Genomic DNA, 27,637 nt, shown 5'->3' on the forward strand with positions numbered 1-27,637 from the left:
GAAAGAATTCTAAGTGTATGTATTTTTTTCAAATTTTCAAATATCATAACCTTTTTTTGAAAGGAGAAGAATTTGAAAACAACTGGCCTGGTGTCAGCCAATAGTCCAGCCGAGCCTTAACATGAAGTGATTCATCATCATCCTTTAAGACTTTTAAAACAATGACAAGAATTCGTACCTGTGCTCCAAAATGATTAAGCACTTTTTCAACAATATATTCTATGCATATTAGAACAATGCACGTAATCAGCATGTTCTGACAGTATCTATACTAGATACTATTGATAGCAATAGTCACTATTTCCATAACTGATCACTTTGAACATTTATTCTAATAAACAACAGAACTGTATATTACCGATGAATGATGTTTCCCTTGTAAATTTCCTCTTCACATATGTTCAGTGACACTGACAGTGGGCCATCTGGTGATTCAGCAATCAATGTAACTTCCTTCGGAATATTTTCCTTCTCTAGGATGCAATAAACAAGTGTTCTTGTACCACTGAACACTGGGGGAATCTACAGATAAAAAAAAAACAAGATCTTGACTACAAAAAACATATCTGTACAAAATACAACAATAATAATATAATACAATTCCACATAGTGAGTGACTTGATACCTTCAGTGCGTGCAGTGGCTCTGCCTTTTTTCCATTAACAGCAAGTCTTTTACTATACCTCTGAAACATGCAGGATTGTTTGTGTGTGCAATGTTCACAGACAATGCATTCCATGCTTTGGGAGCCAAAAAGGAGAAAAATGATTTGGCAATGGTTTGCACCCACTGCATTGTGGGACTGGAGGGATCCAGAAAGGCTAAGAGAGTTCGAACCCTGACAGAAAACAAGGGTGTACTTGAGAACCCACAGGTGGCAGCCCCACCACTCAGGTGTAGGGTGTGATAGGCCAGATTAGCCGACAGCCGAAAACAAAAAAATCGAGTTAAGGAAGAAGGAAGCCGGACTGGAAATTGGAGACAACACGGGCTACGAATAGGGACATTGAATATTGGAACACTGACAGGAAGGACTGAAGAAATTATAGATCTAATGGAGAGAAGAGGAGAAATGAAATTGAGGAAATACTATAAACTGTACTGGGCAGGAACTGAAGAGGGCAGACGAAGTGGGGTTGGATTTGTAGTCGGACGTGGAATAAGTGAGGAAGTAGAAAGGGTAAATGACAGAATTATAAAACTAAAAATGAATGTAAGAGGGAAAGTAATAGAAATAATTCAAGTATATGCCCCACAAACAAGATGTACAAGGGAGGAGAAAGAAGAATTTGAAGAAGACTTGGAAGAACACGGAGGAAAGGAATGGCAAATTGTGATGGGTGATTTTAATGCACAAGTGGGAAGAGACAGGAAAGGGTATACAGAAGTACTTGGAGCAGATGGAGGAGGGAAGGAGGCTACTGGACTTTTGTAAGAGAAACGGACTGTTAGTAGCTGGTTTAAGAAGAAATACGACAGCCATAAGATTACAAGATACAGTTGGAATCACGAACAAAAGTCTGTAATAGATTATATATTGGTAAACAAGGAAGTAAAGAAGAAAATGAACAACATTAAAGTAATACCCAGGGAGAACTTAGACAGTGACCACAGGCTACTAGTAGGAGATGTGAGGAGATGGAAAGTAAAAGATAGAAGGGACGAACAAGAGAGAAGGATAAGAATGTGGAAATTGAAGTATAAGATGATAAAAGAGAAATATCAAGAAATATTGTGAACAGAAGTGCCAAGAGATCAAGGGCTGATTAAAGGGGAAGGGGGGGGGGCGGAGGGGCAATCGCCCTCTGCGAGACCCTTAAGGGGGCATCATGGACGACTTCCACTGCGGACGAATTTCCTTTTTTCATACATTGATAAATACTTTACACAATTGGAAAGAAATATAACACACATAGTGTCAATTAAAAAGCACACAAGAGTGGCAGCCAACTACCTGAGGACTTTAAAGGGGAAGGGCGACAGATCCTCAAGGGTCTTATTTCATTTCTACAATAATTTGCAGTTAAAATGCAATAAAGGAAATATTGTGGCATTTTACAAAGAACCACAATTATGGGAAAACAGGAAGCTTAATGGTGAGTGCAACGAAATACTAAAATAGGGGTGGCGAAAGTTAGGGGGCAACAAGAAATAGGTGGTGACGAAAGATAGGGGGCGATGAAAGATAAGGGGTGACGAAAAATAGGAGGCGACGAATGATAAGGGGGTGGCAAAAGATAGAAGGCGACGAATTATGAGGGGGTGATGAAAGATGAAGGGGCGATGAAACAGAAATAAAGGAGAGACGAATAATGAAGGGTGATGAAAGATAGGAAACAAAAGATAGGGGGCGATGAAAGATAGGAGGTGACTAATGATAAGGGGATGATGAAACATAATGGCAACAAATTATGAAGGACGATGAAAGATAGGAGGAGACAAACGAAGTGGGCAATGAAATAGGAGATAATGAAAGATAAGGGCGACAAAATGTATATTGTGATAAATAATAAGGAGTCGAGAGGGGGAAAAAATGTTAGGAAGCAATGAATATTAGGGGCGACGAAAGAAAGGGGGCAGCAGAAGATTAGAGGGCGACAAAAGATATGTGACAAGAGACAAAGATGAGGATGTCGAAGTATGGGGGCTATGAAAGATAGGAGGCAATGACTGACTGGGGTGAACAAAGATAAGGATGCCGAAGGATTTGGTTGGGGGGCGACGAAAGATACTTAAGGTGAAGGACTAGTATAATATTACAAGGGTAAATCAAAGGATTCGTGAGGTGACCGCCCCTTCTCGGAGGATCTAGAATGTATTTCCACCACTTCTGCCGCCTCACTCATTTTATTCACTCGCAATCACTATAGAAAGGCCATAGCCAGGGAGTGAGAGCAGCTGACTCGGACATGTATCCCAAGGCCACTTGGGCAAAGATGAAAAAAACAACAAAAAAACAGGCAAACTACAACCATCAATTTTATTAGCTTGCTGCAAGAGCAATTTAAAGGTTTGAGGGTGTGATCATTCTTCTCCTGCGCTCCTCACAAGGGCTTCATTTTTATTATTTTTAGTTATTTATAAATTTGCAAAAGCTGTAATGAAATACATCAAACATTGTGACATTTTATGACATACCCCTAGAGCTAAAAATTAGCAACCATGGGAGGTAACACAGCAGTGTTTTTCTTGCCTGTTGGGACAAGACATAGGTTAAGCTGCTCCATTCTGATATCGTCACTGTTCCCGACAGTCACATCGATTGTAATGAAAAATCAATTTATTGTGATAATCTGTTATAATCTTTATTTTATTGAAGTTAAACATCTTAGAATGACTGGTGTGTTCAACAAACGTTGTAGCATTTTATACAGCACTCTAAAAACAGGAAGTGCAAGCGATGCTTGAAGGTCTGGGGCCAAGCGCCCCCATCCAGCTTTTTCTTTTCTTTCTAACTTAAGGCCGAATCAGACGGAACTGGCTATCCAGTTACTTGGCACTGAACTGGCTACCTGCCCGGATGTGATGGCTGCCTGCTTGACTGGTTTCGAGGAATAGGACATGTTCTAATTGCTGCTGGCTTTCCTCGGCTGGATTCTGTGAAACAGCCAATCAGAGCAAAGTTTGGCAATGTGAAGATAATCTGTGAGTTTGCAAAGGGGAGTTTCTTGTCTGTGGTTTCAGTGTGTTAGCTGTTTTTGTTAGTTTCTCGATTTGAAAAAAAAAATAGGAAAGAGATGACGTGCAGTGCATTCGTCTTCAGTTCATTAATATTTAGGTATTTGCAAGGGGTCCTGGGTTCGATACCTGGTGGAGGCACATGGCACAGTGGTTCGGATCCCACTCTAAACCATAGGTCCAGTCCCAATTAGCCTTACTGTGCATAACGAGGACTTAAAACACCAACTCAAACCAAATCAAAATATTAAGATGTGTACGTGACAAATATGATTAGCAGAAAATGAAAATCCTTATTATTACAAGTGTATTAAATTAAATGTCCGAATTTTTTAAAATTTGTTAATGAATCCTGCGAATCTCATGTATGAATGAATATGCTTATCCAAGTTAATTGAAAAGATTGTTCGGTACACATTGATTTCCATATTTTTTCGAGCCAATCTCTAGTCCATACATTTCTTTTTTAATTTTTAATAAAAGCACAAAGCAGTAATTCTCCTACAACATTCTTCAAATTGCTCGTCCATCGTTACAGATTGTCTGCTCTGCACAATGTCTTATGGGAACAAACGTCTATCGACAAGTACGGTAATAAGTATCGTGTGAGGCGAAAACTAGCAAATGGGTAGCCAGCCAGTCCAGCGCCAACTAGGGCATTCCTGCTGGAAATCCAGTTCCGTGTGATTCAGGCTTTAGAATGAATATTCCTTTCTATTGTTGTGCTACAGTTAAATAAAGATGAAATTGGAGAAAATGATAATATGTAACTTATCACTTATTAAGTAACGAGGCCGCAAGATATAATAGATGCTTTGCGAGCTTTTAACAAAATCATTTCTTTTTGCTTTGGTGCTCCTTGATTTATCAGAAGACAAACCTGAAAAGTGTACTAGCGATGTTAGTTATAATCTCGTATAAGGGGGGGGGGGGGCAAAATCATGTAACTCATCCCTGGGCCTCCAACGTTTTAGTTATAACAATGATTTTATGACATACAAGGTAGTTTGGGACGGAAGTATGCTAGGTGCCGAAAGTTCGGGGGAGAGGGGGCATCGTAATGGGTGTCCGCCTCCTCCGAGAGAACGTCTTTAATCCGCCACTGCAAGAGATGAACCCAAAGGAGTAGAAACAGAATGGACAAAAAACAGAATTAGTAGAGACAACCGAATATATATGTGGAAGGACAAGCAAGAAAAGAAAGAAGAAAGAAACACCATGGTGGAATGAAAGAACTAGAGAGGCAGTGAAAAACAAAAATGATGCATTTAGAAAATGTTTTAAAGTTAAATCACAAAATTCACGAAAAGAGTATGTGGAAAAGAAGAAAGAGGCAAGAACAGTTGTAAAGGAGGAAACAAAAAAGTAGATGGAAGAATGGACCAAAGTGCTGGAAGATGTAGATGGGAACAAGAAAGTATTCTATGGATTAGTGAGAGAAAGGAGAAGAGAAAGAGGAGACAGCTGTAAGCTAAGGGATGAAAGGGAAAACATTGTAGAAGAGGATGAAGAAATAAGGAGAATGTGGAGAAATCATTTCGAGAAACTGCTGAATGTGAAAAAAGGAAACGAAGGAAAAAGTGAATCTCACATGGAAAGAAGTGGAGGAAGCTCTGAAGAGAATGAAGAGAGGTAGAGCACCTGGAGTAGATGAAGTGCCAGTGGAAATGATACTAGGATCAGGAGTGATTGGTGTGCAGTGGCTGTACAGTGTTGAAAACAGTGTGGCAAGAGAGAGAAGTGCCAAGAGATTGGACAAAGGGACTAATAGTTCCCATATTCAAGAAGGGTGACAGAAAGGAATGTAAAAACTACAGAGGAATAGCACTTATGTGCCACTCAGCAAAGGTGTATGAGAAAATATTAGAGAAAAGAATAAGAAAAGAAACAGAGCTGAACATGAGAGAGGAACAGTATGGATTTAGAAGAGGCAGATCAACAGTAGATCTGATATTCACCATAAGGCAAATGCACGAAAGGCACTAGGGGTATGGAAATGATTTGATCTGATGAAATGATCTGTCAGGCTACATAAACTCCCAGAACATGCGACACTGGTCAGGTGACAATTCACACATGTTCATGGAGGTTCCACAGCATACCCAGAAACTCGGGTGTCTGGTGTGCCGTGTCGTCATGCCGCATCATCCACGTGTTCCTCCATGAGACTGTGAACTCGGCTCGTTACATCAGTAACATATTCAACGTTTTTGTTGAACAACTGACTGAGGATGAGCGAAGGAACGCTTACTTTCAGCAGGATGGAGCCACGGTGCATACAGCATGTGCAATGATCACACGCATTGAGTCAGTGTTCCCACCTGATCACGTCATCAGCCGTGGCACGAACCAACCTTCGCCACCTCCTTCAAGATTTATCACCCTGTGATTTCTTGTTGTGGGGAGCTCTAAAGGAACAGGTGTATAGCAACAACTCTCACACTCGAAGAACTCCAGAACAACATTATCACAGCTATCCAGGCCATCCCGCAGGATGTCCTTGTTCGTGCTTTTCAGAACATGTGGTATCGTCTGCACACGTGCCTCGAGGTCAACAGAGAACATTTCCAGCACCTCCTCTAGGTAGGTTGTTGTCGTCACACTGTACTGTATTTACAGTAGAGATGTTTCATTAATTTACGTTTATGTCAAGCTGTCTAAACTGCTTGGCACCGATATCCTGAGCTGTTCTCTACCCTGCTCTTCTCTTCGGTGTACCAGGGTTGCCTACATGCAAGGAGCACATTTTCCACGAGGCCTCTTTTAACAAACTCACCCAGTACAAGGCTCAGCAGAACTGTGAGAAGACACCAGTGGGAAGAACGGAGTGGTTCAGTATAAGTAATGGACAAAAAACAGGGAAGTGCTCTTTTCCCACTGCTCTTCATAATTACAATTGATGCAATTAACAAAGAGGTGGGGAAGAAAACAGGAGAGGAAGAGATGACTGCCCTGTTGTTTGCTGATGACTTAGTAATATGGGGGAACAGGGAAGAAGTAGTACAGAGACAGCTTGATGTTGGTTGGAATTAGGAAATCAGAAGAGCAGGAATGAAATTCAGTGCAGAAAAGTGTGAGGTGCTAATAACAACAAGAAACAGACCCAGAAATGAACCAAGAATAAAGATGGACACAGAAGAGTTGAGGGTAGTGGAGAGCTTCAAATATCTAGGAAGCATAATTGAGAGTAGTGGAAGAATAGATGAGGAGGTAAACAGAAGAGGACAAATGGGTGGTGGACTATATCAAAGTGTTCAAAGATTAATATGAAATAGGGATGTACAAGGGTCGTTCAAGGTTGACCGGGATTTTCGTACGTAAAAAATCGATGAATAGCCGGATCATGATGAAACGTGCGGGTGACGTAATGTATTCCTTCGCGAGTAACTAGCGCCCGGCATGACGTATTTCGCGCATGTGCAGCAGTTGCAGCGAACATGGCGGCAAGCAGTGTGTCTGTGGCTGTGGAGCAGCGGTATGTAATCAAATTTCTCGTGAAGGAGAAAGTGAAACCAGCTGAGATTTTCAGACGATTGCAAGCACAGTATGGTGAACAAACGATGTCGCGGACAAGAGTGTACGAATGGTGTGAGCAGTTTCGCGAAGGACAGGAGCTGGTGACAAATGAAGCGCATGGACACATTCGCCCGACTGCAGTCACACCAGTGAATATCGCACGTGTTGAACAAATGATTCTTGAGAACCGGCAAGTAACAGTGCGGGATATTGCTGCCGAGGTGAATATCAGTGTCGGGAGTGTTGAGACAATCATTCACGACCACTTACGCTTCTGCAAAATCTGTGCAAGGTGGGTTCCCCGCCAGCTGACATTCCATCAGAAGTGGACACGCAGGACGGTCTGTGAACAGCTTCTGAATCGGTTTCGAGCAGAAGGTGATGAATTGTTGCAATCCATCATCACGTGTGATGAAACATGGTTGCACAATTCAACCCCAGAGACCAAAAGATGCAGCATGGAGTGGCGGCATAAAGGTTCCCCACCCCCCAAGAAAAGCAAAACGCAACCGTCCGCTGGAAAGATCATGGCAAGTGTCTTCTTGGACATGAGGGGGGTTTTCCATGTGGATTTTCTGGACAAAGGGAGCACGATTAATGCCCAGTATTACTCCACATTGTTGAGTGGTGCTGTACGAAAGTCCATTCGCAAGAAAAGACCTGGGATGTTGTCTGGAAATGTCATTCTTCTCCATGACAATGCCCGCCCTCACACGGCCAATGTGACAACAACAACTCTGGCCGACATGCGCTGGGAAGTTCTGCCCCATCCCCCCTACAGTCCGGATTTAGCCCCCAGTGATTATCATTTGTTTGCACCCCTTAATGACCATCTGGGAGGGAAGAAATTCACGACAGACGAAGCACTGCGGAGCGATGTCCTCCAGTGGCTACGACAACATCCAAGTTCTTTCTACACCAAAGGAATTCGGGAGCTGCCAGAACGATGGCAACGGTGCCTCGGCGCGCACGGAGAATACTTTGAAAAACTGACTTAGTTTGGTGTTTCTTCTGCTACCTATTTCCTCTGCAGAAATAAAAGTCCCGGTCAACCTTGAACGACCCTTGTACCTATGAAATGCAAGAAGGTAATATACAACACATACTATGTGCCAATAATTATGTATGGAGCAGAGACTTGGACAATGACAGAGAGAGACAAAAGAAAGGTACACGCAGTGGAGATGAAATTGTTAAGGACTATATTGGGGAAGACTAGAAGGGATAGAATAAGGAATGAGAAGATCCGACAGACAGTGGGTGTGGTGAAGCTTCAGGACAGGATAGATCAAGCACAGATGAGGTGGTTCAGAAACATGAAGATGGTGGATGCAGAAAGACTATCAGTAAGAGCTTACCATGCACAAGGAGTGGGAATAAGGGCAAGGAGGAACAAAGATGTTGGTGGATAGTGGAGAGTGTTAGGAGAAGGGGACAAGATTGGAACACCATGGAAAGAACACCTGGTAGAAGACCAGGACAAAATGGAGAGGCTTGACTTCTATGCTGACCCAGCCTGAGGCAGGAAAGGATATGATGACAGGTAACATAGTCATGGATATCCTTATGAGAATGCATTATTTTGAACAAGTACTGAGGTTTACTTTCCGTCAGTATATTGTGGATGAAACAGAGGTAGTGCAACTTCCTTCTACTTGTCATATTAAGAACTTGGTTTTTTAAAAATGGAAGAATATGATCAGACCTTTTTAGTTGAAAAAGTATCTGATGCATGCATACTATCACAATACTTGAACAATGCGCAGTGATCCAGAATGCTAAAACAGTCAGCAAAAAAGAAATTTTCACTTTTTCGTAAGGAAATAAAACAACTAAATGGGACATACGACTGCACGACAAATTTATCTCCAAATCTATTATTCGTTCTTGTTTTCAGGTTGCAAAATGGTAGTTCGTGAAAATATAATTTTCGTACTATATTCTGTAATTATTTCTAGACTTGTAACAATTATTCTTTTACCTGGCAATATAATTGTGATAGGTATGCTCACAACTTCTCACTAGTGCACAGAAAGCGATCATATATTTCAATTATAATAAAATATAATGTTTTTATTTTTGACTTGCAAATATAAAAGTTATCTTGGCTTAAAATAGCTTTTGCTGCTATTTCCCGCGACGAATTCTGAAGTATTGTGAAACTGGTATGGGAGAAAAATTTTGCTATATTTGACAAATTTAGCTCGTATGTGAACATGTGCTCTGATGTTAATGGGTCAGATGGCAATCCCGAATCAAATGTGATGACGTGTGCACACACACAGTGGAATGGGCATCTTTATTGTATATCACAATTGATAAAAATGAAAGAAAAAAATAACATGTGGAAATACCAAACTGAAACATAACAATGCATGTATGGATGAAATTTGCACAGGTGATGTTTCTACAACACTGTGAACAAAACTAACAGCCTCACAGCTAATTCAAGGTCATGACATTGGGAAGGGTTCACTGGAAAGGTACTGAGAAGGTTGTCCTCAGCCATTCATAGGAAAGGATGAAAAAATAACTTCAAAATCTCTTGGCTAATATTTATTCATTCACTTGTCCTTACAGGTTAATGGAGGTGCATCATAGAAATCCACAAGACATTCTTCATGAAAAATTTGGCGAAGATAGGAAAGATCAAATTAAACATTTGTCTCATTCATGTTAGATATTGGTAATATCACTGAAGATTAGTGTTTTAAAAATATGAAATTGTCGCCAAATTGAAGATATATTATCACTTAAAAATCTTACACATTTACATTGATTTAAGGTCCAAAAAGCGAGCTCCTAATGTTTGCTGATTTTTTTGCCATTCTGGATCACTGTGTAATGGTTAGATTAATGCTTGGATGAATCTTAGTTTGCACTTCACAGGGAGGAAGTCACAGAAACGATTCAGATTCCCGAGTGTTCCATAAGCTTTCCTACATTGCATTTTTATGTGTTTTGTCCAATACAATATTTCGTCAAAAATCAGACCAAGATTTTTAGCAGTGTTGTTCCTGACAATAGACAGATTGTTTATTTTAAGCTTGATCTTAATATTTTTTTAATGGCCTTGCATAATTAGAACACTGATCATGAAAGTGGACTTTTCTGGATTTATTTTAAAACTGTTGGATACACACCAGTTATTATTGATGTGCAAATCAGAGTTTAGTGACTGAAGCTTATGTTTCAATGAAGCGTAATGACCTGAGAAATGTCCTATGCGTAAAAATGTGGAGAAAAGTATTTTATGACTTGTTGCAAATCTGCAGTGTAAATGAAGAATGGGTGGGGGTTGGGACTAATATCAATCAATCCTTGTGGTTATGACTGCTTTTAGCGTTATAGGCTGAGACACATGAGATGGTGAATTATGTAATGCAACTCTTTGTCATATGTTAAACAGCTATGATCGAAACCAGTTTAATGTTGAAGGAAAAAACTTGTAATGTTTTAAGTTTTACTATTAATAAATCATGCTGCACCATGTCAAAAACCTTACTGAGATCCAGAATTACTAACATAGTGACTTGCTGTTAATTGGTGGCATAGGTGCTGTGTTTCTCACCAAAACCGGATTGCAGCAGGGGCAGTAAGTTATTCATGTCAATATAGTTTAACAACTGTGAATGCACCATTTTCTCGAGAACTTTTAGATAACACAGGCAAAAAAGATTGAGGCCTAAAGTCATTGTCACTGTCACTGCTTTTCCTGAAGTGGCAGAATTTGTGCTCCTTTCCACATTTCAGGAAAGACACCACTGGAATGAGATGCGTTAATGACGTGTGTTAGCAGAGACAGTACATACGCCAAAGCAAGTTTGAGCATTCTAGTGCCAATACCATTTACTCTCAAACTATTTGAGCATATGCTATAAATAGTTTTATGTACATCTTGTTCAATTACCTCAGTAAAGTTACCTCACACAGATTAATTGGTTCTACTTTAAAGTGGAAGTCTAGTCCCAATTAGCTATACAACACTTTTGAAGTGTCTAATAATCCTGAATATTATGCAAAATTCGAAGTTTATTTCTTATTTTGCGCCAGTTTTGAGTGAAAAAACTTGATTTTGTGATTACATAATGTGTGTTTTTATATTCTGTGTTAACTCTTGGTAAATTAATGCACATAATTGGAGTGAAACACTTACACAGTAACATTAATCAATATTTTTAAACAACTTTTAATTATTACAAATTTCAAGCATCGGTATTGGTGTGATTTTTTAAGAGTATCAGCACCGTATTGGTTCAAAGCGGTATCAGCTTAGCCTAGAAATTTTCATGTCATATTCTATAAAAAAAATGCACAAGAATTCTTCATAACTTACCTTAAAGGGGGCTTGTTTTATGATGTTCTGTTGTGGTGTAACCTTGGGCAATCCATAGCCGAGTAAGGTTTTCTCAGTGATCACTTCTACAAGTGGAGGCTTCACTTCCATGTCTCCCCACTTCACAGATACTTCTGCAAAAACATTTTTTTTTGAAAAATCTTCCGTTGAAACATTACACACTTACATTGCTGACTAGCTTTGACAAACATAGCGACTTCTGACTAAATGACATTTATTCTTGCCAATATTTTGTGATAATTTTTACACTATCTGTAATAAGCAATGTAATTTTTTTATGAAATAACCAATATTCTAAAAATTCAATATAAAACTGCAAACGTTCTGTGAAGAAACTGAATGGCTATGAAATAAACCTTTTATTCATAAAAATAACAATAAAATGGCAGACCTTTGCACTAGGTTGCAGGTTAAAATAATACCAGTTTGTTACAATTATCATCAATTATGATAATAAACCAATGTGACTACATGAGTTACAGTTACATGTTTAAGAAAGCAACTCAGTTACAGTTACCATTACATCTATAAGTTAGTTACTTTATTCTATAGTCGTTTTCACGTTCAGAAGACACAATGGGCTCTTATGGGCAATGCTTTTCTTATGGGAAATACGAGCGCGCTGTTGTGAAATTTCTGGATTTACAAATTTAGCTTAAGTAAAATCGGTACCTGTAGTTTTGCAGGAAATTTTGTAGAGAATACGATGGTGAACACAAAAACTGGTAACTTGCTTACATAATTTTAGATAAATTAAAAATGCAAATTTTCTGTGAAAACACAATTTTTACATTGTTTTCATTCCTAACGTTGAAACATGCCGTAAAATTGAAGCATTCATTATTAAAAAAATTGACATTGTTTTTTAATTGTCATAGGTGACGGTGGTACTCAGAATTTATCAATACTTAGAAGCATATTTGCATTAAAAAATATTCAAATAAAGTATGTGGAGATTTTTTATATTCGTGCAATAAAAAATGTCGTCGCTGGCCATTTTTTGTTCTGTAATTCCAAGTAAAAACTTCCAGCGACAAAGTTGTGGAGAAAATAATGAAATTATTTTTTATAACCACTCAAAGGTTCCCAGAAATATTACTTCTATGCATTTGGAGTTTCTTTTTAACCCGAACCGCGCGCGAAGTAAGGAGACGTTGTCTGGCCATCTTGAGCTGACTCACCGCAGCATTCCGGCTATCACCACCAAGTTTTCGAGTTGTTATTTTATTTCCATTCATTAAAAATATTAACTTCATGCAGTTTGTTATAATAGAATTGAAATTACTTAAATTTAAAAATTGACAATTACAGTCAACTCTCGATTCTACGACCCCGGGTATAACGACCCTCTCGAAGTAACGACCCTTTTCCCGGGAACCGTGAAAAATTTAGAAAAGGATAGAAAAATTTGAAAAAAAAAGTTGAAAAATTGAAGGAAATCGGCCGAAAAATGCGTTGTTTTTTTTCCCACTCATTTTCTTCACGAGCGCTCTACCGCTCACAATTGGGTCTGAACTAAAAATAGACACCACCACACCATGCTTGAGTGATATCCAATAGCACTTGACCTCTGCCCTCCCCTCCCTCAAGCGCACCAATGTTACCCCGCACCCGCCGGCCGCTACCCAACGCGCCAGGCTTGTTTTGCCACGCTTTCTCTTGGATACGCGAGAAGAGAAGATCGAATGTGCTTGGATGTTATTTTAAATCGACCTTGACTTGTTTCCTTGTCCTAAGAGCTGCTGAAAACTCGCGGGGGAGGGTGGGAGCAGCCTGAAATGACTGCTGGACTTGCAGTCTTTGCCAATGTGTATGGCAGGTCAAGCTCTTTCATCGATAAATACACCACCTTGAGAGATAAGATCGCAGGAATGTTCGAAAATACAGATGCGTGGCGCCTGGAAGTCTGGCCCATCTGTCCAGCTCTGACCTAGAGTTCAGCAGGTTCCCGTGAGTGAGCAACTCTCGGCCTTGTAGCCGACAACTTCCGGTAACCGCTTTCATTCAAAACGTGTTCTTTGTTCCCTGCAACACTTCATAAAAAAGCGAAACTGTTAGAGATAATCAAAACCACAAAGGTGAACTAAAGATCGTCAACCCGCTTAATGCGTTGTCATCCAGGTTTCCACAAAAGTTTACTTCGATCTTACGTGCATCATAACTCCCGTTTCCCACTTCATATGTTTTCCTAATTGCGTCGATGTCGTAATATCTGCCAAAAAAGTGTTCGTTGGCTTACTGACTTCTCCCTCTTTTCCTGTCAGGAAACGTAAGGGGGGGGGGGGGGGGGGTACGATGCAGATTGTTTCAGCCACAATTTTCTTGCTGATGCGGGCTGATTACAGGCGAGGGTGGAAAAGGACCCATCCCTCTTCCTTTCCTTTGAGGTCTAAAATGAGGCAACCAGTTCTGGATATATTCTTGAAAACGAACAAAAACCATAGAACAAGTAAAAAAAAAGAAGTGACCCCCCCTTTCCCCAGCTCATTCTCCGCCACTGGTGTGCACGACTGCACGGCAATGTTGATAATTGCAGAATTCAGTTGTTTTTTTTTAAATTTATTTATTATATATTTTTTTTAATGCTGTTGTCTGCATAGGAAATATTGCCCGTATTATTGTCTGTTGCGTGGTAAAACGTAAACCAAGGGTCATTTCTTTCTTCTTTACACTGCTGTTAAAAGTTCCGTCTTCTTCCGCCACCTGTTGCTCGAACTTCCAGCCGGTCTCCTTGTTTTTACGATGCAGCTGGCGCCAGTGTTTTGTCTAACGTCTGCAAAGCTCTTGCTTGCTGATAACAGCGATGACTCATCCAGCGCGAAGAAAAAAGTTATTGTTTTGAATCTCTCAAAGCTGTTTTGATTTGACGATAACGAAATTCGATCTCCAGAAAGCAAAACAAGAGTTAAAATAACTTCAAGTTCTGCGCCTTCTGATAAGCAAAACTGTAAATTTAATTTACCTTTCTTCAGAACCATTCATGTGGAGGAAAAAAAAAGTGTGTTCAATGTAGGAATGGTCGCTGAGACTGATTAAAAAGACATTATTCAAGGCGAAAACGTTTGGAGGGGTGGGTGTTTGACATCGAGAATACTCCTAAATCCAACATTAAATCGTCCATTAACGTGAGAGTAAATAACGATCTACCATTTTGATGTGTGAAAATGCGGTTTCATAAAGCTTGTTTTCAGTTCATTTTATGCTGATGGGCTAATCGGGACTAAATATACAGTTTAAAGTGAAATTCAATTCCAAACCCGAATGATTATCGACTGCCACGTTGTTTAATGACCTGTCCTACAATACGCATTGGGTGAAAATAGATCGCAAGTTGCGCATTTCCTTTTTCACGCTGGATTACAATGCAAGTCAAGGAAGGTGTTTGGACTGCTCCCTTGAATGGGGAAGGAGGGTGAATGAAGTTGGTTGAAGCAAAGAAAAGTGACTTTTTTTTTACGATGTATTTTACACAGCCGAACCAGAATGAAAATTACAGCCCTGCCTTTATTTTTTTTTTGTCTGGTACCTAGAGAGGTTGTGTTGTTTCTCCCGAGAGATCTAATCTTACCAGTTAATCTTGTAACAGACAATGCTCCAGTAAACCCGTATAAAATCCAACATTCATTCTGCCCGATTATCTCCCGACTTTTGCTGGCACCAGTCTGACTGGTGTCAAGATTCTTCGAGTTTCGCTTGCAATAAGCGAGAGATTGTTTTTCTTTCCATAGGTCTCAGTGGAAACGGGTTTCTCATGAACTAGAATTGTAAGAATTTCCTGGAAAAGCAACGACTGTGCACAATTGAAACAAAGTAACATTATTTTAAATTCTGTTTTGTGAAAACTTTTTCATGTTCTATTTTCCTTCTCACAACACGCATCCTGTGCATAACAGGTTGTATAACTACCAGGATAAATGGTGTTACCATCTCCTAGGCATCTTTGTGTCCGTTTGAGCTCCCTTTAAGCTAAAAATTGGTTCAAATTCCAATAACGACCCCTTCGAAATAACGACCCTTTTCCCGGGAACTGTGAAAGGTCGTTGAATCGAGAGTTGACTGTATTTCCAATGCTGCCGTTGTGAGCAACATTAGTGCTGTCGCAAATACACGTTGTTTTTGTTTACATTACTGTCGACATTAATACTGAAATGAAGATCACCTTTCAGTTTCCAATGTACACATAAATTCATAGACACCATATTAACCTTTGAAAGGCTTTCCAACACGTGACAAAATATGGGGCTTCAAGATAGAAATATGACATGCCTTGCTTGAGTCATTCACGTCTTATCAGTTCACGTGGGCCATAACTCATTTGTTTGTTTGGGTTGCAACTTGAATCTAACCCATGTGCCAGGTTCCCCTTACTTGAGTGAGAGATCTGCTTTGGTCTGTTTAGAATTTTTCCCTCTCTCGAAAAAGTGTTTTCAGTTGTGTGAGCGCTCAGTGATTTTTACTTTTTTAAGTGATTTCTGAAGTGTCATATTCGTGCATTACACTCGCGTGTGTAGTGATCGCAATGGATCATAGTAAAAAAGGGTAACTGTAACGTTCACAGTATAATATTAATGTTAATAATTACATATAATTATCATTATATATACAAAATATGTAACACCTTCATTGTGAAGGAAGGTCATCATTTCCCGGCGACATGAGCTAGCGCTGTATTGGCAACACTGTGCGGTTTCTCCATAAGCGCTGTTGTGTCTTCTGAACGTGAAAACGACTCTAGATACGATAAAATTAAAGCTAAGAAAGAAAGCATGGGTTGAAATTTTATCTTTGATACCAGCCGATACTTTCCCAGAGTCTCTCGAGTGTCTGCAAAAATACCATGCAACACTTTTGCAGCGCCTAATTAACTCAGAAATTATGCAAAATGCATAAACAAAATTGTGGGAGATGGAGTTTGTGATTAAATGATTATCTCATGTGCAAATATGAGTAAATTTAAGGATAGGTTTCTATGATACAGTTCCAATAGAACATTTATATACAGAGTGGAACCCCGATTTTATGTTCAGTCATCCAGGTCCCGGTAAAAAGCTGTGTTAATTAATAGGATGCTTACCCTGATCTTATGTTTGAACTAACTCCCGTTTCCCCCTTCACATGTTTTCCAAGCAGTGTCAGTCATAAAATTTGCCAAAAGGTTGTTCTGTTGGCCATGCAACTTCTCCCTCCTTTTTCTTGCTTTCACAGCTGTTTCATTCACAACACGACCTGCGAGAGGACAAAGCAAAGAGGCATGGCTGAAGGGTTGGGGGGGGGGGGACAAGTTGCATTTGTCACACCTACCTTGAAGTATTTAACTAAGTCCTCTTCCACACAATGCCTGACAAGTGAGTCCCTTTTACGTCTATCACTTCCATCTCACTAAAGTCGTTTTCACGTTCAGAAGACACAATGGGCTCTTATGGGCAATGCTTTTCTTATGGGAAAATACTAGCACGCTGTTGTGAAATTTCTCGATTTACAAATTCAACTTACGTAAAATCGGTACCCGCAGTTTTGCAGGAAATTTTGCAGAGAATACGATGGTGAACACAAAAAACTGGTAACTTGTTTACATATTTTTAGATAAATTAAAAATGCAAATTTTCTTCTGTAAAAACAAAATTTTTACGTTGTTTTCATTCCTAACATTGAAACATTCATTATGAAAAAAATTGACACTGTTTTTTAATTGTCATGGTGCTCAGAATTTATCAATACTTAAAAGCATATTTGCATTAAAAAATATTCAAATAAAGTATGTGGAGATTTTTTATATTCGTGCAGTAGAAAATGTTTTCGCTGGCCATTTTTTTGTTCTGTAATTAAAAGTAAAAACTTTCAGCGACAAAGTTGTGCAGGAAATAATGAAATTATTTTTTATAACCACTCAAAGGTTCCCAGAAATATTACTTCCATGCATTTGGAGTTTCTTTTTAACCCGAACCGCGCGCGAAGTAAGGAGGCGTTGTCTGGCCATCTTGAGCCGACTCACCGCAGCATTCTGGCTATCACCACCAAGTTTTCCAGTTGTTATTTTATTTCCATTCAGTAAAAATATGAACTTCATGCAGTTTGTTATAATAGAATTGAAATTACTTAAATTTAATAATTGGCAATTATTTCCAATGCTGCTGTTGTGAGTAACATTAGTGCTGTCCCAAATACACATTGTTTTTGTTTACATTACTGTGGACATTAATACTGAAATGAAGATCACCTTTCAGTTTCCAATGTACACATAAATTCATAGCCATATTAACCCTTGAAAGGCTTTCCAACACGTGACAAAATATGGGGCTTCAAGATAGAAATATGACATGCCTCGCTTGAGTCATTGACGTCTTATCAGTTCAAGTGGGAAATAACTCATTTGTTTGTTTGGGTTGCAATTTGAATCTAACCCATGTGCCAGGTTCCCCTTACTTGAGTGAGAGATCTGCTTTGGTCTGTTTCGACTTTTTTTCCTCTCGAAAAAGTGTTTTCAGTTGTGTGAGCGCTCGGTGATTTTTACTTTTTTAAGTGATTTCTGAAGTGTCCTTGTTATAGACAACGTGTCTTTATTTTGTGCATTACACTCGCGCGTGTAGTGATCGCAATGGATCGAAGGAAAAAGGGTAAGATAATTAAAAGTGGCGAGAGAACAGCAGTCTTACGTTTGTTCACCTACTTGAAGGAAAAGAACCTCGGATGTAGCCAATCGTTTATTGTTACGACTGGTGTCAGTAAAAGCCCCTTCTTTGGATTAAGAAAGGAAAGTGGCCAGTCACTATACCGCGAAAAAGATAAGGTGGGCTTCAATATAAAACCAGCAGGTAAATGAAGTATAATGACTTCGTATGTGGTGCTATACGGCGGAAATTTCACACATTTCTGTTTCAAAATGCTCCCCATACAATTAGGGCCGTAATGAAGGAAGTTAATGACGACAATGATTTGCCCAATTTCACTTATTCAATGTTTTACCGTTTGGTAAAAGAAATGGGGTTTGAATTCGAAAAGCGAGGAAATAAAGCACTAATGATTAAAAGAAACGATATTATATTGTGGTGACATTCATATTTATGGAAAATGAGACAATTTAGGAATGAGGGAAGGGATATTGTGTACTTAGATGAAAGTTGGGTAAATGTAGGGCATACTGTGCCAAAGATTTGGAACAACAAAACAATAAAAACTCCTAAAGAAGCTTTTTTGGCTGGATTATCCATGGGTCTTAAAGGCCCTACTGCTCAGGGTCCACGATTTGTTTTGCTGCATGCCAGTGGTAAGATGTGGTTTGTAGATGGAGCCTAAACATGTTTTTTTAGCAAAAAAAATGTTGCTGACTACCATGACGAAATGGACAGTGTTCGGTTTGAACGGTCGTTCAAGGAGCAATTGCTGCCCAATATTCAGCCAGGGACGGTCATTGTTATGGACAACCCGTCTTACCACTGTAGAAAATTAGAAACTATGCCGAGTGTGTACGCCTTACGTGTGCATCCATCATCCTCCGCCAACATGCCCAACCTACTGGCAAACATAAACCGACAGTGCATAGTAAACTAAGGAACACAACACAGGAATTTCGGAAGTGGCTACAGGACAACAAATATTGGTGCATAAAATCGGACAAAGGTAATCAATATGTCATAATAGGAAAAGGCCAATACAGTGACAAAATGCATGCGAAACTAAACTCTGAAGGCTGCAAAAAAACTGAAACATGACCCACAAGCAGATACAATACAGCCATCCGCCAAGCCATACAGAACTTTGCCCTCTTCCAAGAAAGTGAAAGGAAGAAATTAATCAACACCCACCCCAGCATTCCCTGTGCATGTGGCATACCCAAAACTCATAAACCGGAAACTCCTCTAAGAATCAAAGTGGCCAGCTTCAATCAGCCCAGTGTTCACCTGGGAAAATGGCTCCTCCAGAAACTGAACACTCACAATGATAAACTTACCTACTGTCTAAAGAACAGCCTTGAGGCAAAGAAAATTGTCACCTCCTTCGTCAAAGCCAACAACTACGAAGTAGCCAGCATAGATGTAGTGGCTATGTACTTTTCCATTCCAATCAGCCTTGCACTTGACTCTACCAGAACATGGCTCTTCAGCAACGGCACCGGCATGCCCCCCATTTGTAGCAGATGAAATCTGCAACCTCCTACAAGCCTCCCTCATCCACAATTATTTCCAGTTCGAAGACAGTTTCTTCCACCAGACAGGAGGCATAGCGATGGGCAACCTCCTTTCTGCACCCCTACCAAACATTGTACTGGATGTGGCTGAGAAGTCAATACTCACCAAACCAGTGTTTGCACATATAAGATACAGGAGATATGCTGATGACACCCTAGTCATTTACAAACAAGAAGAGGAATTAAACTATCTCCTAACTGCCCTCAACGACATACATCCTAACATAAATTTCACCAATGAAAGGGAAGAAAATGGCTGCCTCAACTTTCTCAACCTGAGCATCCAACGACACCAAGACAAATTCATCACGTCCGTATACAGGAAACTAGGTTCGGCACCCAGTACATCCATGCCAAATCCAACAACCCACCAAAACAGAAAGTTGAAGTATGGATGAACTTCTACAGAAGAGCTCTCACACACAGAGCTGCACAGAAGATGACCTCCATGATGAAATAACATGCGCAACTGAAATAGGACTGAACAATGGTTACAGCGATCGCCAGCTATCCATGTGGTGGGCAAAAGCAGAAGCCCAGCTCAGACACCCACGAGACAGAGATATCCCGAACCAAAATCCCAAATGGATCGGTTTTCCATACCACCCTACATCAGACAAATTCGCCAAGATCCTCAAACCCTTCAACATCAGACTGGCACACAAACCCATATCCCAAATCGGAAGAGCACTACCCAATTTCAAGAGATACTACCTACTCAAACTTGCATCCCCTGGTGTCTACAAGGCCACATGCCAATGTCACAACACCTACCTAGGTACATTGGCAGAACCATTCGCACTGTCCAAGAATGGATTAATGAACACATAAAAGATGCCAAAAAAGACACACCAAAATCAGACCTTTCTCAACACCACCACTCCACGAACCACACCATCTCCTCCATATCCATTCTTCACCCAACCAACTCTGTCATAGAAAACACTGTCAAAGAAACCCATGCTATCATCCAACAGAATGCAGCACTGAACCTGACAATGGACAGGCACACCCAACTTGGTACCACATCCTCAAAAAGATCCCTGACCAGAAAAAGAAAAGATGTGGTGCACACTCTCGACCCCCATCCAGCCACGTGGAACTGCACCACACCGAGCAGCACGGCCCAGCCCCCCAACCACCACCTGGCAGCACCACCTGACAACAGGAAGCAGACGACACAAACCAGGATATACACGCTAGTGCTGTAGAACGGAAGAAATTTCAGCTACCACCACCTGGGAACAAAGCAGTGATGTGGTACCATCTCCTTTCCAGACACGGTACCCTTAGTGAATAAAGACAGTGGATCTTCAAAATTAATAGGATTTAACCATTAAATTGTGCAACGTGGATATACGAAATTTCTAAATTTCATATGTAATTCTTCCTTATGTTCTTAAATATTATCTTCAGACAAGGTCCATGTCTGTTAATCTTTTGTAGATCTTCTTCTTGTCATTTAGATCTTTCTGACGTAATGTAGAATTCCCTTCTATTTATCAAAGTAGGTCCTACCTCGTAGTAGTTTATGTCTTGTTTTACATTTTTTTCACTATTTATTCTTAAGAGTACTTCTCGGACTTACTTCTCTTCTTATGTCGGTCGTCTAATCACTCCTTTGTTCCAGTTGTTCCTCTTCGATACTTACTATTTGATTATTGTGTGTATGTTGGAGGTAATCCTGTTCCTCCATATCTGATATTAGTCGTGCTAAATTGTTTAGCACATCATATTGCTTCCTTCTTCCGAGAACTCCATTTATATTTGTAGGGTTTTGGTTTCTTCTCAAGTTACTTACTTGTGATGTATTATGTTTGGTACACTCTAGAACAGAGTGTTCCAGAAGATCTATATTATTGCATGTTAGAGAATTTTCACTCTTCTTTAAATTGAAGCGGCGAAGATAACTCCTGTAGAGACCATGTCCGGCTATGAAGTGCACTAGTCCTTTGGGTGGATTAAGGTACTTCCACTTCAATCTGAAATTTACATGGGGTATGACTTTTTTGTTTGTGCGATCCTCCAGTTTCCCCATTCTTCTTGCCACTTGTGGGCAAAGTGTCTCTTAATTTCATAAATTGAATGTACCTCAACTCTATATTTTGCTTTTAGTAATTCCATTTGATTTCTTTTACACCAATAAGTAGGTGCAGTTTTTAATAGGTGTAGACCCAATTGGGAGGACTCCTGCGATTGCTATCAAGGATAACGTGGGAGAATTTTTGAAGGCTCCCAGAATGCGTAACAGTACATTTCTTTGTGCTGATTGTAATTTGGTTCTAACTCCCTTTTATTGAGCTAGGTGTGCCCAGATGCTTGCGCCATAACACACAATCAGAAGGAAAACAGCATTGTAGTATATCATCGCTGTTGTCACTGGTAGTTTACAGTTTGCACCACCCATGTTCAGAGTTTTATGAAGTGCACTCTTAGCTTTATTTAGGATGTATTCAATACGACTTCTGAAGCCCAATCAATATATATATTCCTAAATATTTAATGTACTTAGATTTACTTATTGTTTTCTCATTGAATTTGAAGCATGGTGCTCTCATGAGCTTGTCCTTTAATAGGATGTGGTAAGTTTTATTTGTTGCAATTTCTAACTTGGATATGTTACACCAATCACATACGTGTTTCAAGACATTAATTGTCAAGGATAGGAGGAAAAAAGATTGGATGTCTCTGCAGACCTGGGAAAGGATTAATGAGCGAAAAGTAATTAAGGAGGCAATGAACTCAAGCAGGACAAGGGCAAGGAAGGCAGAATTGCAAACAAAGTATACAGAGAAGGACCGAGAAGTAAAGAGTAGTGTTCGTAGGGATCAAAGAAATTGGGTAGACAATCTGTCTCAGCAGGCGGAGGAAGCAGCAAAAAAGAGGAATCTTAAAGAACTATACAACATCACAAAAGTTCTGTCAAGGAAACAGATGCAGAGAAATCGACCAGTGAGAATTAAAGATGGTACCCTCCTTACGAATACCGAGGACCAACTGAATCGTTGGAAGGAGCACTTCTCTGCAACCCTTAATCGCTCTGTGGATGCTCAGATAGACCAGGGGGAAGAGGAAGATGATAATGATGGTGATGTTGGCCCCAGTGTAAGAATTAGGACGGATGTTCCAACAGTAGGAGAGATTAAACAGGCTCTGAGAGAGGTACGTAATTGTAAAGCAGCTGGTGTCGACAACATACCACCGGAAGTGCTGAAAAGTGATATAAACACCACAGCAAATATGTTGCAGCCCTTATTTGAGAAGATATGGATAGAGGGAGTGATGCCTAAGGACTGGAGGAGTGGCCTGTTGGTGAAGCTACCGAAAAAAGGGGATACATCAAAGTGTGACAACTGGAGAGGTATAGCACTTCTGTCCATTCCGAGTAAGATCTTCACTAGAGTTATCCTAAACAGAATTAAGGAGCATGTTAACTCGAGACTCAGAAGAGAACAGGCAGGGTTTCGACCAAATCGCTCCTGTATTGATCAAATTAACACCTTGCGGATAATTTTGGAACAATGTATAGAATGGTCATCTCGTCTCTATACAGTTTTCGTTGACTTCGAGAAAGCATTTGACTCGGTCAACAGAAATGCAATGTGGAAGGAAGTGAAACGATATGGAGTGCCCACAAAAATTCTTGATCTTATCCGAGAAACTTATCGTGATTATACATGTAGAGTTATACATGAAGGCCGTGTATCTGAACCAATAGATGTGCAGTCTGGAGTGAGGCAAGGTTGTATATTATCACCTACAATGTTCCTGATCGTGATCGATGCGAAATGTAATAGGAGGGAAAAGACGTGGTATCCAATGGGGATTGAATAACAGACTAGAAGACCTTGATTTTGCAGACGATTTGTGCTTCTTATCTGAAGCACATGGTGATATGCAAACAAAACTAGCAGATCTGATAGAAAGTGCAAAAAAAGCAGGACTTGTGATTAACTCCAAGAAGACCAAGGCACTGAGGATTAACTCCACAAAAACAGACCTGTTTAATATTGGTGAAGAGATTATTGAAAATGTGGATAGCTTTACTTACTTGGGTAGTGTGGTGGCAAAAGACGGAGGGGCGGCACAGGATGTTTCTCAACGAATCCAAAAAGCAAATGGCACCTTTGTGAGGCTCTATCCAGTATGGAAAAACAAGAAGATATCTATGAAGACCAAACTTCGTATTTTTCGAAGTAATGTTAAGTCTGTACTGTTGTATGGGTCTGAGACATGGAAAGTAACAAAAACGATTACCTCTAAATTACAGACCTTCATCAATCGCTGCCTGAGAAAAATTTTGAATATCTTTTGGCCAGAAGTGATTCAAAACCAAGAACTTTGGAGAAAATCTGGAGAAACCGAGGTGTCCATACAAATAAAGCGGCGAAAATGGAATTGGATAGGGCATACGTTGAGGAAGGAAAATGAGGCTGTCGAGAGAGAGGCACTAGACTGGAACCCGCAGGGAAGAAGGAAAAGAGGGAGGCCTAGACAGACGTGGCGAAGATCTGTTCACGCTGAGGCCTTGGAGGAAGGAAAGAGCTGGAATGCAGTGAAGAGAATTGCCGTCAGTAGGACCAGGTGGAGATGCTTTGTTGATGCCCTATGTTCCACAGGGAACAACAGAAATTAAGTCAAGTCAATTCCATTTGATTTCTTTTACACCAATAAGTAGGTGCAGTTTTTAATAGGTGTAGACCCAATTGGGAGGACTCCTGCGATTGCTATCAAGGATAACGTGGGAGAATTTTTGAAGGCTCCCAGAATGCGTAACAGTACATTTCTTTGTGCTGATTGTAATTTGGTTCTAACTCCCTTTTATTGAGCTAGGTGTGCCCAGATGCTTGCGCCATAACACACAATCAGAAGGAAAACAGCATTGTAGTATATCATCGCTGTTGTCACTGGTAGTTTACAGTTTGCACCACCCATGTTCAGAGTTTTATGAAGTGCACTTTTAGCTTTATTTAGGATGTATTCAATACGACTTCTGAAGCCCAATCAATATATATATTCCTAAATATTTAATGTACTTAGATTTACTTATTGTTTTCTCATTGAATTTGAAGCATGGTGCTCTCATGAGCTTGTCCTTTAATAGGATGTGGTAAGTTTTATTTGTTGCAATTTCTAACTTGGATATGTTACACCAATCACATACGTGTTTCAAGACATTAATTGTCTTGATTTCTAATTTTGATCTACTATTTTCTCCTACAATAATCATTATATTGACTGCATATGCTATGATGTCTATTGCATCGGGATTATTACCGACTTGCTGTAATAAAGGATTCAAGGTTATGTTCCACAAGGTCGGTCCTAACACCGATCCCTGTGGACATCCTTTATTTGCTTCTCTTGAAAGTAATTCACAATTAATCTAGAGAGATGAGTGGGGAGTTCCAGTCCTATAAGGATGTGTATTGTGTATGGCCATCATACGTTGTCGAATGCTCCCTTAATGTCTATGGTAACCCCAGTTATGTATTTGTAAGTACTTTGTTCTACTGTTTTCATTAGTCGGTTTATGGCATCCTCAGTTGTCAGTCTTAGGTACAGCAATGTTCTATCGTCACACTGATGTAGATCGTCTACTTCAGTGTGTGGATTGGGGCTCCATTTCATCCGCCTCGATAATGTCATGCCCTGGTCAACAGCACATAACAGGAATCGTGAACTGCAGCAGCATGCGTCACTTCTCGTACCTCGAACTAGGAAAAACAGCTTCTAGTCGGAAACTTCAGATGTCGACGTATACTCCATTTGGACCATGTACCTCCACATATCCTTCTTAATGCTTGTTGATAATGTTGAAAACTGGTACACATTCGACTACCCGTTGAAAACTTGTGTCTTGCTCCTCTTGGTGTGCGATAAGGCGTACACTAGGTAAAGTTGATGATCAATGCATATCAGTCTGTCTCAGTGCTTCTGACTCGAGGTGATAAGGCATGGTGCCTCACATACATGTCCTGCCTTGAAAGTCGCTTCGCATGCACATTGAGCATGCAATTATATATGACGAACTATGCTCTCCTGAGCAAGTACAATGTGAGTCTGTCTGTTAGAATGCTTGAGCGAAGTTGCGTAGATCACTTGCACAGGCGCAGGTGGTGGGAGAGCCATCTATTGTTGTGAAATGTAAACTCATAACAAATGAAGAGCTGAATTCGCAAATAACCCAGGGGTTATTTCACCGATGCTCAGTAAATAAAGGTAATTTGTCGTCAGCGGAGGAAAATAGTCATAAAAACAATATATCATTTGTTTATCAGAATGAAGCTGAAAACGCACATGCTAAAGCTTTTCTGCTTTTCTATGGGCGATATTTGCTCACTGATGGAAAAACATTCTTGTCAAAACAATTGTTGGGGGGAGATGGCCATTTGCCCTCCTCACACCCCCTCTGGTAAGATCACTAGTCTTGCAATTACAAAAAAGGTCTAAGTGTTTCAGCCCCAATTTTCTTGCTCGTGTGAACCAATTGGCATAAGGACAAAAAGTAATTGTCCATCCTCCTTTTCTTTGACGTCTAAAATTAAGCAGTCATTCCTGGATACACACATTCAATAAACACAGCATGCCGCAAGTAAAAAAAAAAAAAAGAAGTCCCCTACCTTCCACCACATTAGCTCATTAATCTGCCACTGGTGTGTGTGCAGCTAAGCAATAATTGTTTGATTCAGCATCTGTTTTATTTCATTTTTTAATGCACGTGTCTGCATCGGAAATCTTGTTCATATGTGCATAGCACTGACAGCATGGAAAAGCATAAAGCAGTTATCTTTTGTTTCTTCTTTCTTTCTGCAACTTGCACTGGGGATTAGCACACTTCCGATAAAACTTGCTCAACAACTGCATTGGCGCCGAGGACCTTCCGCTCAAACAGCCATTCCTCAAAACTTGACCTTCCGCTCAAAGAGCCATTCCTCAAAACTTCCCCTCTCCACGCTTCCAAGTGTCTGGGGACTGCAGTTGGTGCCGGTGTTTTTTCTTGTTTTTCCAAAGCAAATGACTCATCCATCGTAAAGGAGAAAAATGGCATTATTTGGAATCTGTAGCCTGGAAGAACTGTTTTACTTTGATGATTACAAAATACGAGCACCAGACACAAAGCAAAGTGTTAAAAGACAAACTAATTTCTTCCCTTGTACTGCCATTTGATAAACAAAACCATAGCTCTATCTTGCAACTAACACAAGAATAAACATCTTGAACGCTCGGATCAGTGCATGAAGAAAATGCACACAATGCCAAGTAAAATATAATTGTTGCTTTTCTTTGAAACTATTCACATGCTGAAAATAAATCACACAATGTTCTATTTAGGAATGGGCACCAGGACCGATGAAAAAATATGGTTATTTATGGGGAAACTATTGGTGGAAATAGTGTTTGCCCTCCACAAAACTGCTGAATCTAACAGTAAATCATCGATTATCATGGGCATAGATAAAAATCCTCCCAAGATGTGACATCTAAAATGCGCAAGTTTGACAAAGCTTTTTTTGAGTTCTCTTTATGCTGTGGGGCTAATTGGGATTGGATACATATGCTGTTTAAAGTGGAACTGAAACACTCTACATGTCTCCACCACAAACTGAATCCAGGACACTTTGATTACAGTATATAAAGATGATCACCGCTTGATGTGCAACTATAAACGATCAGCCCCCTTCAAATTACCTGAGACATCTAAAACTAGCAACTAATTACCAATTTACAGAGTAAACAGAAATCCCACACAAACACATAAACTGAACCTAATAGGCAGCAATAAGAAGCAGTCATCCACCATCCCTACCCACGAAAGTGGGCCATGTTAATATGCCACTAATTTTCACAGCATGTCTTGCTTTTTTCCCTTAGGATTCATAATCATACTTCTTTCCTAT

The 27,637-nt window shown here is 39.9% G+C and overlaps 1 protein-coding gene across 1 annotated transcript in view; it reads right to left on the bottom strand.

Moving 5' to 3' along the window:
- Nucleotides 1-27,637, bottom strand: part of LOC145984949 (uncharacterized) — a 60,075-nt gene that overhangs the window by 19,562 nt on the left and 12,876 nt on the right. Inside the window, exons 7-8 of the mRNA XM_083118379.1 lie at nucleotides 11,531-11,664; nucleotides 359-522 (exon numbers count right to left, since the gene is read on the bottom strand). Coding sequence (XP_082974505.1) covers nucleotides 359-522; nucleotides 11,531-11,664 — 298 coding nt within the window. The remainder of the gene's footprint in view (nucleotides 1-358; nucleotides 523-11,530; nucleotides 11,665-27,637) is intronic.

This window comes from Lepisma saccharinum, chromosome 3 (genome assembly GCF_977018435.1).
Source record: "Lepisma saccharinum chromosome 3, izLepSacc3.1, whole genome shotgun sequence".
In the NCBI taxonomy this organism is placed as follows: Eukaryota; Metazoa; Arthropoda; class Insecta; order Zygentoma; family Lepismatidae; genus Lepisma; species Lepisma saccharinum.